Source organism: Crassostrea angulata, chromosome 1 (assembly GCF_025612915.1).
Source record: "Crassostrea angulata isolate pt1a10 chromosome 1, ASM2561291v2, whole genome shotgun sequence".
NCBI classification, from domain to species: Eukaryota; Metazoa; Mollusca; class Bivalvia; order Ostreida; family Ostreidae; genus Magallana; species Magallana angulata.
Window position 1 is genome coordinate 39,095,720 of NC_069111.1, and position 15,212 is coordinate 39,110,931.

The 15,212-nt window shown below is 30.1% G+C and overlaps 3 protein-coding genes across 3 annotated transcripts; 2 read left to right on the top strand and 1 right to left on the bottom strand.

The window, feature by feature from the left end:
- Window positions 1-991: 991 nt before the first annotated feature.
- LOC128170104 (multiple epidermal growth factor-like domains protein 6) lies at window positions 992-3,394 on the top strand. Its single transcript, XM_052836077.1, has 5 exons — window positions 992-1,172; window positions 2,087-2,145; window positions 2,552-2,689; window positions 2,819-2,900; window positions 2,992-3,394. Exons 1-5 carry the CDS (start codon window positions 1,099-1,101, stop codon window positions 3,107-3,109), a joined length of 471 nt encoding a protein of 156 aa, XP_052692037.1. The 5' UTR covers window positions 992-1,098; the 3' UTR covers window positions 3,110-3,394.
- Window positions 3,395-5,487: 2,093 nt separating this feature from the next.
- Window positions 5,488-8,325, bottom strand: LOC128159832 (zinc metalloproteinase nas-15-like). Its single transcript, XM_052823033.1, has 5 exons — window positions 8,168-8,325; window positions 7,916-8,029; window positions 6,672-6,731; window positions 5,789-5,908; window positions 5,488-5,601 (listed from the first exon to the last, which is right to left on the bottom strand). Exons 1-5 carry the CDS (start codon window positions 8,217-8,219, stop codon window positions 5,573-5,575), a joined length of 375 nt encoding a protein of 124 aa, XP_052678993.1. The 5' UTR covers window positions 8,220-8,325; the 3' UTR covers window positions 5,488-5,572.
- On the top strand, window positions 8,311-13,858 carry LOC128192369 (uncharacterized). Its single transcript, XM_052864980.1, has 7 exons — window positions 8,311-8,328; window positions 8,779-8,829; window positions 9,844-9,862; window positions 12,044-12,184; window positions 12,931-13,069; window positions 13,158-13,183; window positions 13,274-13,858. The coding sequence occupies exons 1-7, from the start codon at window positions 8,311-8,313 to the stop codon at window positions 13,483-13,485; spliced, it is 606 nt and encodes a 201-aa protein (XP_052720940.1). The 3' UTR covers window positions 13,486-13,858.
- Window positions 13,859-15,212: the final 1,354 nt, after the last annotated feature.

Sequence of the window (15,212 nt, forward strand, 5' to 3'; positions counted from 1 at the left end):
TGAAAGTTAAACACATTAAACAAAATAAAGATGGTAATATTTAGATTTTTTAAGGGAAATTTCATTTCATTTTTTATAATGATTTTTCTGTAGTTCAGTAGGTGAGCATTGTTATTGAGCTTTTATGACATTATAATCAAAATGAGGCTTTAAGAGTACGATATTTGAAATAAAATAGACATTATTGTATGCCTCAGACAATTTACGCAGAATTATGCTATCCTCAGGGTTATTTTGTTTTAATTTTCTTAATTGAATCCATAATGATTGTACCAATCTGCATTTATAATACATGTATATACTCCAAATATATGGCTAAATTTGGTGCATTTGTATATTGACCATATTGTAGTATTAAGTATTTCAATTATTTATATTGTTGTTACAAAACAAGAAAATTGATTTGACCTCTGTCCCATGATTCCATGGAAGAGGTCATTCAAAGCATCGATGATCTTTGGGTGAAAGGTTAAGCAGGACTTCGCGCTATATTTCTACGCACCGATCCGCGCGATTAGTAACTGAGTCCAAATTAGGATCATGCGAATACTTTGGAACATATTGTGTGTAAATATGCAGCTTTATTTGTAAACAAATGGTATTTCCTATTACTTTGTTATAGTTTAAAACTACAAAAAGGAATTTGGAATTTGATTTTGCATCGGCTTAATATAACAAATACAATATAAAATCTAACATATTTCTCTTCCGCATTCAAGCGTACAATTGAACATTCCTTAATAATTTGAATTAATGAAATAAATTAATTGCAAGTGATATGTATATGCACTGGATAAGAAAAAAACTTAAATTGCTTCTAAAACCTGTGCCTTCCGTTTACTCATTTATGAACGGCAGCGAAAATTAAAAATTATTTCCTACAACTAAGAGAGCCTAGTAACCGACACATGCTTCGTATGGAAAACTTTTGTTAAGTCAGGCAAGCTTTTTGGAAAGCCGTAACTTGTATTACTTAACTGACAAGTTGTTCCGTGTTTGCTAGCAATATTGAAGTATATAGATGTATGTGTTGCAATTCAAAAGGATTCAAGGAAATAAATGTAATTATATACAATAACAAATGTGTCCAGATTAAACATGTATTTTGATGTCTTTATTTTCAGTAGTCTATTTGCATTATGTTCATCAAGTTGTGGCACTTGCAAAAACAGGTAAGAAAACTTAAAAACGATTCTCTGCTGTTTGATTTATTTTGTTTCTGTAAACAAATGAATTATAAATGACAAAAATATCTACGATAGGCAGACATTATCATTTATTAATGAAAAACATATAAGAAGACTAGACATGTGTGTAAAACTTAAATAAAGCAAAATACCAATTCTTTTGAAATATAGACAAAATTTGAATGACAAATGTTTTTTTAACATTAATTTTGCTGTTTAGATTAACATGTAAAAAATAAAAATATAAAAACACTTTATTAGTAATAATAATATATATATATTTGTAAATTTAAAATTGAAAGTGGTTATGTCTATGTAAAAATCAAAACTGAAAGGAAATTAATGTAGACTTCCGCTTTGAATAAATACAGAAACGTTAAATTAGACCCGTATAATTCATTTTGCTAATTTTTTATGTCACGTTAAGTGTGACGGAAAATCCATCGATATATGTAATAAGATGAGGGCAGTTTTAATAATATCTTTTAAAAAAAAATTTAAAGAGTTTGAAACAGTAAAACGGTTATTTTGAAATTGCATATAATAACACTGGTAAAAAAAATATCATATCAAACTATAGAGGCAAAATTTAAACAATCAAAATATTTTGGAGTTTTATATTATACATTGGTCATTAAATATCATCAAAATTAATCAAAAGAGGCAAAAATAATGTACATTGTATGATTCTTATAATAGAAAGATCTCCAATATGTACCACGAAATATACAGTTTATACTGCATATATCATAGAAAAGAAACATCTTTATTTATTTAACTCATATTTTATCATTCAACAATTGATAGAATGCTTTTAGGTTATTTCATTAGTCTTATACAAGACACGACAGTAACTAAGTGTAATATTCTATCAATATCAATACCTCGACTGTTTTCAGTAAGACCAATGAAAGTTCCTGTTGCACGGATTATTACGACTACTTTGGATCATGCTTACGTACGTATCGTGGGACCTTTAATAATGTATTAAAAAAATTAAATTATTCAATCTTTTGTTTCGACTTTTTTATTAGTCACAAAAGTTGAAATGCTCGTGTCATATATTTTACTCAGATTCAGATAATCCCATATAAAATGATACAAGATAAAACAAAAGTATTTAATCTTTATTTGACAGATATAGTTTTTTTTATTTTTCTATTGTCAGCGTCATTTGACATTAACCGTATTTCAGCTATTGCCCATCAATGATTATTTTGATCATAGGCTATCAACACATCAAATCCTAAACGTCCTCAGTCAGAAAAATTAAGTGATTCCAAGACTACAGATAATACTTAATTGGTAATTTGAAAGTCGGCACATTTCCGTTGCTTGTTTTATGACATTTTATGTATTTGCAGCTTGCATGGGTTCGTATGGACCAAACTGTTCCTCTATATGTCCTAATGGCTACTTTGGTCATGGATGTCGTCACAAATGCTCTTGCGCTAGCACTCAATGGTGTGATGCTGTAATTGGCTGTTCCAATAAGATCAACGGTAAGTAAAAATTATATTTTATATAAATTTTCAGATTGAATCGTATTGAAACATTATTTATTTGGTCAGTAAAATTCGTAAAAGTTATCCATTTTAACCCATCATTTTGTTTTTAAATTTCAAAATTAGAGCCTCTCAAAAACTATGTTCACATGGAGTATGTTTACAACGCCTTATCAAGAGTTTATGGAATCAATTCATGTTTTAATAGGTAGGCAATGATATGTGCTTTTTCTTCCCAAATCTTATAAAGTTTTTTTACAATACTGATGTTTACACTCGCACGTGCTTTTTCATTGTAGCCAATCTAAGAAACTGGAGTGTTGTAAAGGGTTTGCGAACATGAAAGGGATGTGTGAAGGTAAGGAAAATATCAAGAATGAGAATGCAATATATTTGACCTTATATTACTTTCAATGATCCCTTACATAAAGGTCTTTTCTTCTTAATTGTGCAAAGTGATAAAAGTTTTTGAAATAAATGATGTCATGCTATTTCTTTAAACTTATAAACACTACATTTTTAAATTTGCAAAAGCGATGCTTAACACTTACACTTTTAATTATGTTTTAAACCCACATGCATACATACAAAACACAAAAATATGTACTTTTTGCGTCTTGATATAATAACGATTCAAACAAGAACAAAAATTAAGAACATTATCGAATACCAGTCGTGTATTTAATAAGAGAGGTGGAACAATTTAGAAGACCGTAAAGAAGATATTTGCAGAATGATGAAACAGGAAAAGAATGGTATTTTGATGCTACGTACATGTATTTCAGGATAAATGATATAAAGTAGTTATTATTATGTCTAATGATAATACCTTTTATGTGACATTGTTTTTCTTCTTGTTTTTATCACATATGATATTTGTTTACATTTATTAGCCTCAATTTAGGTCTCCCATTTGGGCATATGATGATTAGGTAATTAACTGGGGTTATCTCAGGGTCAAGATTCTATATTCAATACGATCGGGGTTAGATAATATTTAAACCAATCAGCGTGGCTCCTCAATATCATGTGACCACTCTTGATCTATTTACTAGAGGAGTACGCCACGCTTTCTTTTTAGAAGATATTTTGGGAAAACCCACCATCAACCCCTTTCTTCCGCCATAATTATAATTTTCACGTTATTTCTATTTTTAGGGATTGGTATACTTTGTATCTTGTTATTGCGTGTATCCAGTTATGCGTGTATTTTGTTATTTTCCACCCTTTTTTTAATGTTTGGCATATATAATTGCCTTGGGTTTTTTTTTAAATGTTTTACTTTTGGGGGTCAGCATATTGCATAATGTACTTCCAAAGCCTTTACACAGTAGTAAGTTGTTTTCTAGTCTATGCTGACCCCCTTTGACGGTGTATATATTCATTTTTCGTCATTTACTTCAATAAATGACATGTGTTTATTTCTATAGCTGTTTTGTTTTCTCTATACTTAACATCAACAAACTAAGTGCAGTTGTCTTGGCTTTAAATAACATAGGAACATAAATAATGTATATATAAGGCAAATTTATAAAATGTGCGAGAGCAATGTAATTGCAGTCCTGCTTAATCTTTATATATGACAGTAATTGCCAACGCAATATATTACTCATTTATTTGGTCATATATGTACATATATATTGTGGAAATGTTTTTGTTTCTGGTTTTTTTTTCTTGACACAACTATTTTTCTTTTTTCAGCTATGCGGCAAAATGGATATAACCTGAATCAGAACTGATTTAAAGAAACTCAAAAGTAGTACCAATACAATAAGAAGGCCAATATTTTGCGATATACATGTAAGACTATAGTGATAACTTTCATGCATGAGTCTCTTTAGAATGTGTGAAAGAAGCATTATATATTCCATGTACGTTTTACATGCTAACATTAAATGTAGCAAATTTAATATTTGACGTAATATCATAAAAATATTTGATTGATTCGATACATCTATCTATCTATCTATCTATCTATCTATCTATCTATCTATCTATCTATCTATCTATCTGTTTAAACATACAACACTTAAATACTGTGTTTTATTGGTAATTTTTTATTCATTGTTTATACATTTTAAACTCGAGGTGAATTGATTCAAATACAAACAGAAACTGTACATAATATGATTTTTACATAAAATACTAACGTGTATATAGGTAAAATATCACAGTATGACCGTGTTCTCGTTTCCATCTGTTTTTGGGTTTTTTATTAGATAAATACCAAAACATACCTATCATCAAAGAATATTTAGAATCGATATAGTGCAAAGATTAAAAAAAAACATTCTGGTTTTTTTAATTTGGGAGAAATAGGCCGAAAATCAGTAATATACTGTTTTGATTCTTAGCCTTATATTAAAATGTTAAAGATATAATATGAGCGCATATTATAACTGCAAAAACGAATTACACAGTCATGTGTTCATGAAATATAGTTAATTAAATTTTTGTTATATAATTGATAACAAAGCTAATTACAAAAATAAATAGATTAAATAGGTGATATAATAGGCTTAATTGTTATAACTGATAAAATTTACAACAATTGCGTTAAAAGATAAACAATATTTTCCGTGCAACTCATACGATCTGAACTCATCATTAAATTCGCCTATCTACCCTCTACGTATCAGAGATTACACAATCAATCTTTCTATATAAGTATAATAAAACTTATTGTGTAGTAAAATTTCTGAGAATTGCACAACAATCAATGACAATGCATCTAGTCTTAAGTAATATATTATTGTTCAATTCACTAAATAGATAAGTTATGCAGAAAAACCGGGTTAAACGCTCAATGATTTAATAATAACATACATATAAAATGCACAAATCTATCATATGCATGTTAAACATGTTAAGTACTGTCGTTCAGCCTAAAACCATTGACTTTCCGATCTCTGAAAAAAATGGAAAAAAACATTGGATATTCGTTTTTGTCTAAAGTACAGTTTACTTCCCTACGTAACGTAAGTTCATGTAGAAATTACGCAATTGTAATATATATTTTACAATTGCTTGACACATACTGAACTCTTGTTTAAGATCTTTATAATTCAAGAATTTGTTCGTATTGTTTACGATTACCTGTAGGGGTAGGAGGGTCACATTCGCCACATGTTTTCTTGCAGTAATCTCTCATAAACCCGGACTGACCACAGGCCGATATATACACACTACAGCGATCGTAGACGTCCGTGCATAATGCTGCAGAATTTAGGAAATATACAATCGAAATATTAGTTTCAAGAAAAAATATGCTTTTAAAGATAAACTGTAATACATACTGGATTCCTATCATGGTACTTTTTGCAGTAACTGTTATTGTTTAGCTTCAAAAACGACATCACAGTACATTGAGTAATGAGTCATGGTCTATCAAAACGTTAATGAATTTTCTCTTCCTGTTTGAGATGTGTAGTATAAATATTGTCTTAACTTTAACTTTCCTCGACTTAAAGCTGGACCCCGCTCATAAATAGGCACTGTCCGCAATATTTCTTTTTGATCACCGCTATCCTTAAAACCCCTATAAAAGCTGCAGACCACTTAACATCGCTGTAAAGCTCACCTGTGTGGAAGTATGCCGTGTTACTCGGACACGAAGAAATAATCAAATTTTACGCAATTTTTTTCAATCACGAGAATACATGTACTTACATCAAATATACAAGTCAATATATACATGTAATATACAAACAGAATATGCACTTAAGATAAGAAATAAATGCATAAAATGCAAAGACCACAAGAGGAATACTACATGTCGGCCACGAGTTTCAGGGGTGCAATTGGGTGTAACGAAATCGAAAGGTTTATAAACTAGTACCTGTGTGACAGTTGCTATTTACGTGCGGTGTAAAGTCTTAAACAAGCACCAATGCGTAATACTGCAGACATATTTTCTTGTTGGTATTAAAAAAAAAAACCAAACAGACACATGAACAATATGAATGCACGCTTTTCCTACCTTTTGTTGTTGTCGTTGGTGCAACTGTTGGGTAAGTCATTCTGTCTTCAATATAATACTCTGTAATTAACAAATTTTCTAAAAATCAAATAATGTTAACGGTACTTAATATTTTCTTCATATGCTTTACAATTTCTTTTGTCACTCTGAACGCAACATCGTGGATTTATTTTAATATACGTGTAACCTTTTCGTTGCAAAAAAATGCATCGAATGCATTTATAATGATATTTTAAAAAATGCATACTTGTCATTCTAAAGTTCAGTTAAATGTTAATAATTGCCATTAAAATTAAATAAACTACAACTTGCAAGAAGTGAACAAAAAACCTTTTTACATAAAAGCATGCTACCAAGTCATTACAAAGGTTTGTAAGCGTTAATCTCATACTCTCTCTTTCTTCAACGTAGCCTGACAAATTCAGTTTACCACATTTACGCAAGTAGCTTGATTTGAAAAATGTAATAACTCTTTGCGTAAGAATAGGGTATATTATTTCGTGTAACCTAATCTCGCTAAAAGCATACAAAAATACAACATCACTACATATATAAAATTCAATACACTAAGAGAGGTACATGTATTTACAAATAAAAAAAAATGAGAGTAGCATCCTATAAGAAACATCTGTTTAGATTGGAATCCATTTAAATAAACAATTTCAAGAGTGTTTATTTTCGTATTGTATATGTTACTGAGTGCAAAGACAACAGTAAAAATATTTTGAAAATTGTAAAAGGATCAAGTATTTACAATACCCGAGGAGTTTCAGTCATTCTTACCAAATGGTGTTTGTAAAAAAAAATGTCAAAGACTATTTTCTTCTCTCATTTATATGTAATAATTCAATCCTCTTTTGTGGTTCCGACCTACTTGTACCTTGGGAATTTATTAATTGAAAAAAAAATTGAATCTATGTATACACTACCTGTGGATGTTTTTACACATGTTTCAGCCTCTCTGGACAAATGGGTTTAGGAAAGAAAATTAAAACAAAAACCGAACATAATATAAAAAGATCTCTTCAAATAAGATATGGTTCTTTTTATTTAAGAAACATGAGACCTCTTCACCTATGGATGCTTTGTGCCAAATACGGTAAAGAAATTGTAAAAAATTTACAATTAACGCCAACAACGACGCTTGCCGACATACAAATTTTGATTAAAAAATGCCCACTTGAGCTTGAAAAAATTAAGACTAACAAACATACGTATTCATAAATAAAACTGAGTAAACTCACGACAAAAATCACACGTCAACGCACAATTGTGGAAAACCCAGGTAAAAACTGTTGGGTTTTCACAAGTCACTTTTCCTAATGATTTGCAGTTGTCATAATTGTCTCGGCAAGTATCTACAACAGTCAAATGTATAAAAAGAATTTACTACTAATGTAACATGTACATGAAATTTTTATCAGTGGATTTAAATAAAAGTATATTACAAAGCATTTCAATAGAAATTTCATTCAAAGTATAAGAAGGGGACTTACAAGTATAACAGGTTGAGATCAAACACGCTGAAATAAACAAAAGTGTCCTCATAATTGAAAGATGATATAGTTATTAACGGTCTTTCTATTATCATCTGATTGTTTATATATACATGAACCTGTAACCATTACAGCCCACAAATATGGACTCAAAGATCACAGTGTTGACATAAAGATAAGATAATTATGGTAACAATATACGGAAGTTCTCTATAGGTCACCTAGGAAATTCCATCTTCCCACATAGATTATCTATTAATAGCTAAGAGAGTAAAATTAAATATGTTGATTACACAGAACCCTCATAGAATGTTAAAGTACTTGTTTTTTTCCCTAAGGTTCTATTACATTTGTTGAGTATTAGAATTTGTATTGCAATTTATTTCTTGAATTATATTCAAATCAATGTTACATTGTAAATACAAAATATTGATTTCTGGAGGTATTTCTATGATGGGAAGAATGTCGTCAATACCTTTAAGCATTTGGGACGTGTAGTACTCGTAATCACACTTCTTACTCACCCCTTATACATACACAAATATGTCAAACTAATGTTTTCTTTACTTCCGACAAAGCTTGACTTGTTTCTGTTTGGTATCTACAACTAGAACATTGAATCAACTTATGCTGTCTTTTTAAATATAAGCTCTAAAGATCAGGTATGTTATGTTAAAACTAATACGGATATATCTATAGATAAAGCAAGATTAAAACAAAATTATCAATGTACGTTGTTTCTATGACATCTAAAAAGCTTTTATGAACTGTATTTTCTGGATAGGTCATATCAAATGATCTTTTAATAACGGTGCGAAACACCCTTTAACTTCCTTTTGACCTTTTGAGTTTTTAAAAATCGTGACATGGACGTACGTGCGTTCATATGCGCTTTCTCTTCAATCACAAAAGCCCCACTTGTATTTGATCTCAGTATCGTTTAATTATATTTGATGTTTAATTGACTAAATTTTGTATATATTTTAGTATCATCATGCGAAAACTTTAAGTGATATTGGAAATTCAAAATGTTGATTACGTGCTTGGAATTTACTTCCAAAACAACTTGCTCTTAATAGTCCATTTAATTATATAGGCTCGAGGGTGTTCGAAAGTGTTAGGTAATGGAAAAAAAGTAAAAAAGTTTAAAAATGAATATTAAATTTCACTTAAAACAAGATATTAAAATTTAATCATGATGACACCATAATCAGAATCGATAGAGTAAACATTATTTTTTTTACATTATACAAATGTTTGTTCTCGCATAATTTCGACAAAGAAAACACTGTTTTAACACGTGAATTATTACACTAGTCATTATTGTAGTACACAAATCTCAGAGTATCTCTGATATGAAATTTAGTGATAGTTATAAACTTAATAAATAGATTGAAACTTTTTACAAGTACATTAGCATTTCCATGGATATATCAATAAGTTAAGTTTTGGTTATACACAATTGGATATGATTAACGTATTTATACATGTACATGTTCAAAGTCTATTGTTAATTTTCCTATAAATAAGTACTGGATGAGTAGTCCAATATTATTGTAATTTGAGTCTTATGAGAATCATCTAATAATTTGTACATACATTGAAGCTTGGTAAAATGCATGTTTGTTTTATTATCGTCATCTTCTGTCATCTAATTTCTCCGTGTATTTCAAAAGGTGGCCAGTGTGATTCAAGGTGAGTTTTTACTTTCTAAATTGTTTAAGTCATTTACATAGTTTATAATTAAAAGGGTGGTCTGGCTTCCTATTTCCTATCAAGGGGCTATAACTTATGTAGTCTGTGTGACGTACGGCCATCACCACCATCCTTCGATACATAATAAATTTACAAAAAAAGAATCATAGTACTAATCTGACTCATGTTAAATGCCAAATATGAGGAAAAAATATTTTAAGAATAAAGTTCCATGTCTTCACATTGTCTACACTGTGTTTTGCAAAATACCTGTGTTAGTAAATGATTTCAATAATTGTAGTGTGACAGGTTAAATTTCGAAAGAAAAAATAACACCTGGTTGTACCTGATGATATATCTTGCTCTAAGCCACCATTTTGACTTTGTTCATAACATTTAAAGGTAGAGGTAAGGGGAGATGGTGGATTATTAACGAAATGGTCGGAAGGAACAGAATCGATATTAAAAGAGTAACCCATGAAATGTCACGAGAGAAAGTGTATCAACGCGTCTTTTTTTTTTTTTAGCAAAGACAGTCGTTAGAATTCCCTCGTTTAATTTCTTTGGTCAAATGTTGACACCGATATTACGTGACCAAATATAGCATATCTACTTCCTGATAATACACATTAAAAGTGCGATAACTCGTCAGCTGAAAATTGTTTAATCAATATATCAATAAAGCATTTTGAGTAAACTTGAAATTTCTTTTCGTAGAATTTAAATCATCAAGTATTTATAAGAGAAGACATTCAATATGCATATAATTTTCCTGATTGATTGCAAATATTTTTCCACTTTTCAAATTAGTTGTTTCATAACAAGTTGCAACCAATATTTTTAACTCAACCATGTATAATTATTTTTAAAAAAAATTTTAACCCCCCCTTTTTTTTTTTAGAAACTCTACATTTTAAAACTCTATTCATTTTAGCATTTTTTTTCAAAGGTTCTTACCATCGAGTCAAAAGGTTTATATATGTTTGCTGCATAACCCCAGTCAACTTAAAATGTTAACTAAAAGGCAACTATGTAAAGGTAACTGAATGGGATAACTATTCCATAACGTCATCTTATAGTAACCATTCTGTTAAACTGAAGTTGAATGAATGGCAGAGCTTCATCCTGTATACATTATCAACATTTCCATCAAAGATTTTGGGACGGTAGCGTTTTGCTTAAGAGCTCAAGACAGCAACAAAAAAACCTATCAGGATCCGCTTTTTTTAAATTTTCAGTTCAAACAATGACGGTACGTGTTGCAGTGATTTTTATAAAGATTTAAAATTTGGGACATGTTTACGTGAGTATCATTTACTTGGGTATGTAGTAATGCTATTTCAATATTAATGTCAGCTTATTATCTTACAGATAAATTGCAGCGCCTCTACATAAATTTGTGCATGCTAGATTAATTTGAATAAACTAACCAGGCCGTGTCTATCTTCATTGCACCTAATGGTTCACCAGTTGAAAACTCGTGAAAATTGAAATTTTACATTGCAAAATGAATTCTTTTAAGCAGTCAAACATTCTTTTGTAAAGTGCTTGCAATGATAAATGCCGAGATACAATAAACATTAGCGGTAATCTATTCACTGACCAATAAAATAGCAGTCCCTGTTCTGCAGATATTAAAAAAACTATAACTTTATGACTAATTAATCAAAAATTGTGTAAAGCAGAAGATTTGATAAATAAGAAATAGCAAAATTAAAACTTGTATAAAGCAGAATATTTGAAAATACGAAATATCAGAACTTCAATCTGTAACGAAGAACATAAGTGAATATCGATTTTTTACATATATAAAGGGGAAGTTAAATATTAATAAATTTAACTAAGCCAGTTTTGTAATTACATTGAACTAATATATTGCAAGAAAAGTCTACATGTATAGGTAAGTGTTATTCGCTTAAAACATTACATAAACTCATTCATGGTGCGATTCTGCAGGGCGAACTCGGTAAGGATAGATACGAAGTGGAACAGGATTTATAAATTATTTTTTATGTTTTAAACTATCTACCAAATCAAAATACGCCAATTATTATTTAATAATTACAAAATTGTATTAAAAGATTATTTTCGACATCACATTTTGTTTTTTAAGTTTCTATGATGTTACAGGTTACATTCATTAAGACATCAATATTTAATTTTTCCTTTAACATTTTTCAGCTTGCATAGGATCATTTGGACATAATTGCTCTTTCCCATGCCCTGATGGGTATTTCGGTCACGGATGTCGACTGAAATGTGACTGCAATATAACTGAATCATGTGATCCAGAGATTGGTTGTACAATTAGATATATTGCTGGTAAACTTTATTATTGTTTTAAAAATTATTTTTCTCATCTTTTTTTAATAATCGATTTGATATTATAACAAAATATTCAAGGTTTTCAATGATATGGCGTGGACGTATGCCGATGGTGATGTCCAGGAGTGGAATTGAATGGAAAGCGCTCAATAAGTTCAACATCATATTTGGACATGTAGAAAAATGTTGACAAATTTTTTTTAAAAATCACGCCATTATCGGTTGAAGAAAGAATCTTGGTGGGTGTTTTCTTTTAAAAAAAAAAGGGGGGGGGGGGTTTAAAAGGTAGACAAATAGTGTTGGTTTTTTTGTTGCAAATGATGTAAACAGAACAATCAAACATACTTTGTATATATACACAGTAGCAGAAGTTAGATGTTTAAAAGGTGCATTGATTGAAATATTGTTTTTAATATCAAAAACATAATTTTATATTTAACAATCGGTGTTAACATAATTTAAATCGTCCAAATTAGGCTGATTTAATGTTAATCAACCAGGACATTTTGTCATCAAAACGAACAATTATGAGCCCAAAGTCAGTTTTAAGTGACAGATATTATTCGACATTTAATATTACATCGTAGACTTATCACACGATGAGATAATATCGTTTCCGAATGCAGATAAAAGCAATCGCGTTTCTTCAAAATTTCAAAGCAACGGGTGAAGATAATTTATTTAAGGTAAATACGTTATCTGATATATTTGATACCAACTTGATAATTTTACTTTTATTGTAGATAACAAAACAGAGTCAAAAACGAACACAGACTTTGACAAGTCTGGGAGAAAAACAATCCGAACAGCTCTTTTAAGTGGTTGTAGTTTAACCATACTTGCCATATTGATCGGGATGTTTCTGAAATACCATCGAGTCCTGTGAGTTAATTATATGTATGTAACTGACTTGTGTTTTTGAAACACTGAATAAAAACAATTAATTTATTTAGTATTATTTTGTTTTAAGGCTACAAAGATGCAAAGGAATTCAAGGTATTATAAATAATTATAATCTATGAATAGTTCAACTCTTAATATTTCCAAATGTTTTGAATTCGTGCTAATTAAAACATTTATTTTCAGAAAGCGGCGATTGTAGAGAAGGTAATGCACCTTATGACTGTCTTGAACACTCAGTGGTGAGTGGTAATCCTGTTGGTACATCTTGTCGGAATTACACTGTGCCTCCAGCTCTTATAAAAGAAAACAAAGCCAAAACAGATGCTGAAAGAAAATCAAGCAAGCAGGACGTAGTAACTAATTTAAGTCTAAAATGTAAACACGAGTACGTGTGATCACAAGAGAGAGGCTGACAAAAGAAACCAGGGTCAAAATCAAAGTCAGACAACATTGCGTGACTAAGTGAAAATTATATTAAAATCTCTTTTGAACAATAAACGAAAATAAGAAAAAGAAGTATTTTAATTGAGGTTACTATATTTTTTATATCTACATGATGCAAGTGAATTAGAGGTCTCAATTTCTTACAGTATACCAATATATAGCACAAGCCTTATTTGCAGGACTGGTACATAGCAAAAACTTGGCTTCATATATACTGCTTTAGACAAATGAAATTCAAATTTCTCTGGGTATTTCATAAAGAGATTAACCATTAAAAACTATTGAAGAGGGAAGTGTGACTTTCAGATTATTTGGCTACTACATGTAGCTGCAATAATGTAGCCCTCTCACGATTTTTTTTTTTTTTTTGGGAGAGGGCTACAACTCCATAGGATCTCCGTTATGGTGCTAGTGCGGGAGTGATTCACTCCCGCAACGATTTTGTCTTAAATCGTTTGTAAATGACAATAACATTTGCATTTCTTACCTGAACTCAAACGTTGTAGATGTCTATGGCATAAACTTATCCAAAAATATCAAGTATAGTTCATATATCGGTTATTTTTCGTGTATGTCAACAACGAAAGTTGAATTTGTCCGCCATGTTTACTGACCTTGACCGGTTTTATTTTGGGACAGCCAATGAGAATTCAGGAGCGGATCTTGAACTGAATATAGGAATTCCCCTATTTTAAACATAATTAACGCGGTAAATATGAATTTTCCATTATATACCATTTCCTTATATGATGTTTTAGTGATATAACGAGGTAAGATAGATTATTTACACTGACATTCACGTTATCAAGCCCATCAAAACTCCAAGCGTACATCCCATAAAATCACGCGAGAACTGTCATGGCTGCTGAAAAAGACGACTGGTAAACATGCTGATATGTTTTTTCTAGTTTTGGTTTATATACAGTTAATTTGTTCAACCTGAATTAAAAAATCATTTTATCTAAAGGAAGTCAAATATAAAATCGATCTTTTCAGACCGAAGTCAGCTGCATTAAAAAAATAATTTTGCACCATTACGGAGATCCTGTGGAATTGTAGCCCTCTCCAGTAAACATCAGATATAAAAAATCGGAGAGGGCTACATTATTGCAGCTAACTACATGTATCTCCTCGCAATAATCATCTTCTACGTTTATTCACAATATTATGAAAATGTATACTTGGATTTTGTTTTCATCCCAAATTAATACTCTTTTAAAATTGAAATTCGGTATTTTAAGCAAATATTCATATTAAGTTTGCGTAAACCACAGTGCATATTACTGTATGATTTATGATTTAAGACGCTCTAAAAATAAAGAGAAAATCTAATCTACTTTAAGAATATGTTTGCGGTAAAAACGTACAAACTATCCTTAATATGATTGTAGCGGGTGTAGTAAGAACCTAGAGTTTATTAACCAGCATGATTTATAACGTCAAATAAGTATAAAAATGTTTGAAACAAAATTATTCCTCTTTGCAAGATATTATCAACCCGAGCTATACACTTCGGTACTTACAAAAGACCCAAGCAAATCAGTTCACGTCATAATAAATGACATTTCTTTCTGATTTCCTAAAAAAAAAATCTAAATTGAAATTGTTCCCTTCTATCATTTTAACCTAAATTTATGCAATAATTTTACATTGATATTCTGGTCATGGTGTTCAAGAG

What these genes read in the sequence shown, in the direction of transcription:
- LOC128192369 (XM_052864980.1), top strand. An exon ending in TACAATTAGATATATTGCTG is followed by an intron (nt 12,185 to 12,930) that starts GTAAACTTTATT and finishes CTTTTATTGTAG; the next exon opens with ATAACAAAACAGAGTCAAAA. An exon ending in CTGAAATACCATCGAGTCCT is followed by an intron (nt 13,070 to 13,157) that starts GTGAGTTAATTA and finishes TTTTGTTTTAAG; the next exon opens with GCTACAAAGATGCAAAGGAA.
- LOC128159832 (XM_052823033.1), bottom strand. Translation starts at nt 8,219, where the DNA reads ATGAGGACACTTTTGTTTATTTCAGCGTGTTTGATCTCAACCTGTTAT. An exon ending in GATCTCAACCTGTTATACTT is followed by an intron (nt 8,030 to 8,167) that starts GTAAGTCCCCTT and finishes TGACTGTTGTAG; the next exon opens with ATACTTGCCGAGACAATTAT. An exon ending in GTTGACGTGTGATTTTTGTC is followed by an intron (nt 6,732 to 7,915) that starts GTGAGTTTACTC and finishes TGTTAATTACAG; the next exon opens with AGTATTATATTGAAGACAGA.
- LOC128170104 (XM_052836077.1), top strand. Translation starts at nt 1,099, where the DNA reads ATGTATTTTGATGTCTTTATTTTCAGTAGTCTATTTGCATTATGTTCA. An exon ending in TGTGGCACTTGCAAAAACAG is followed by an intron (nt 1,173 to 2,086) that starts GTAAGAAAACTT and finishes GACTGTTTTCAG; the next exon opens with TAAGACCAATGAAAGTTCCT. An exon ending in CTGTTCCAATAAGATCAACG is followed by an intron (nt 2,690 to 2,818) that starts GTAAGTAAAAAT and finishes TTTCAAAATTAG; the next exon opens with AGCCTCTCAAAAACTATGTT.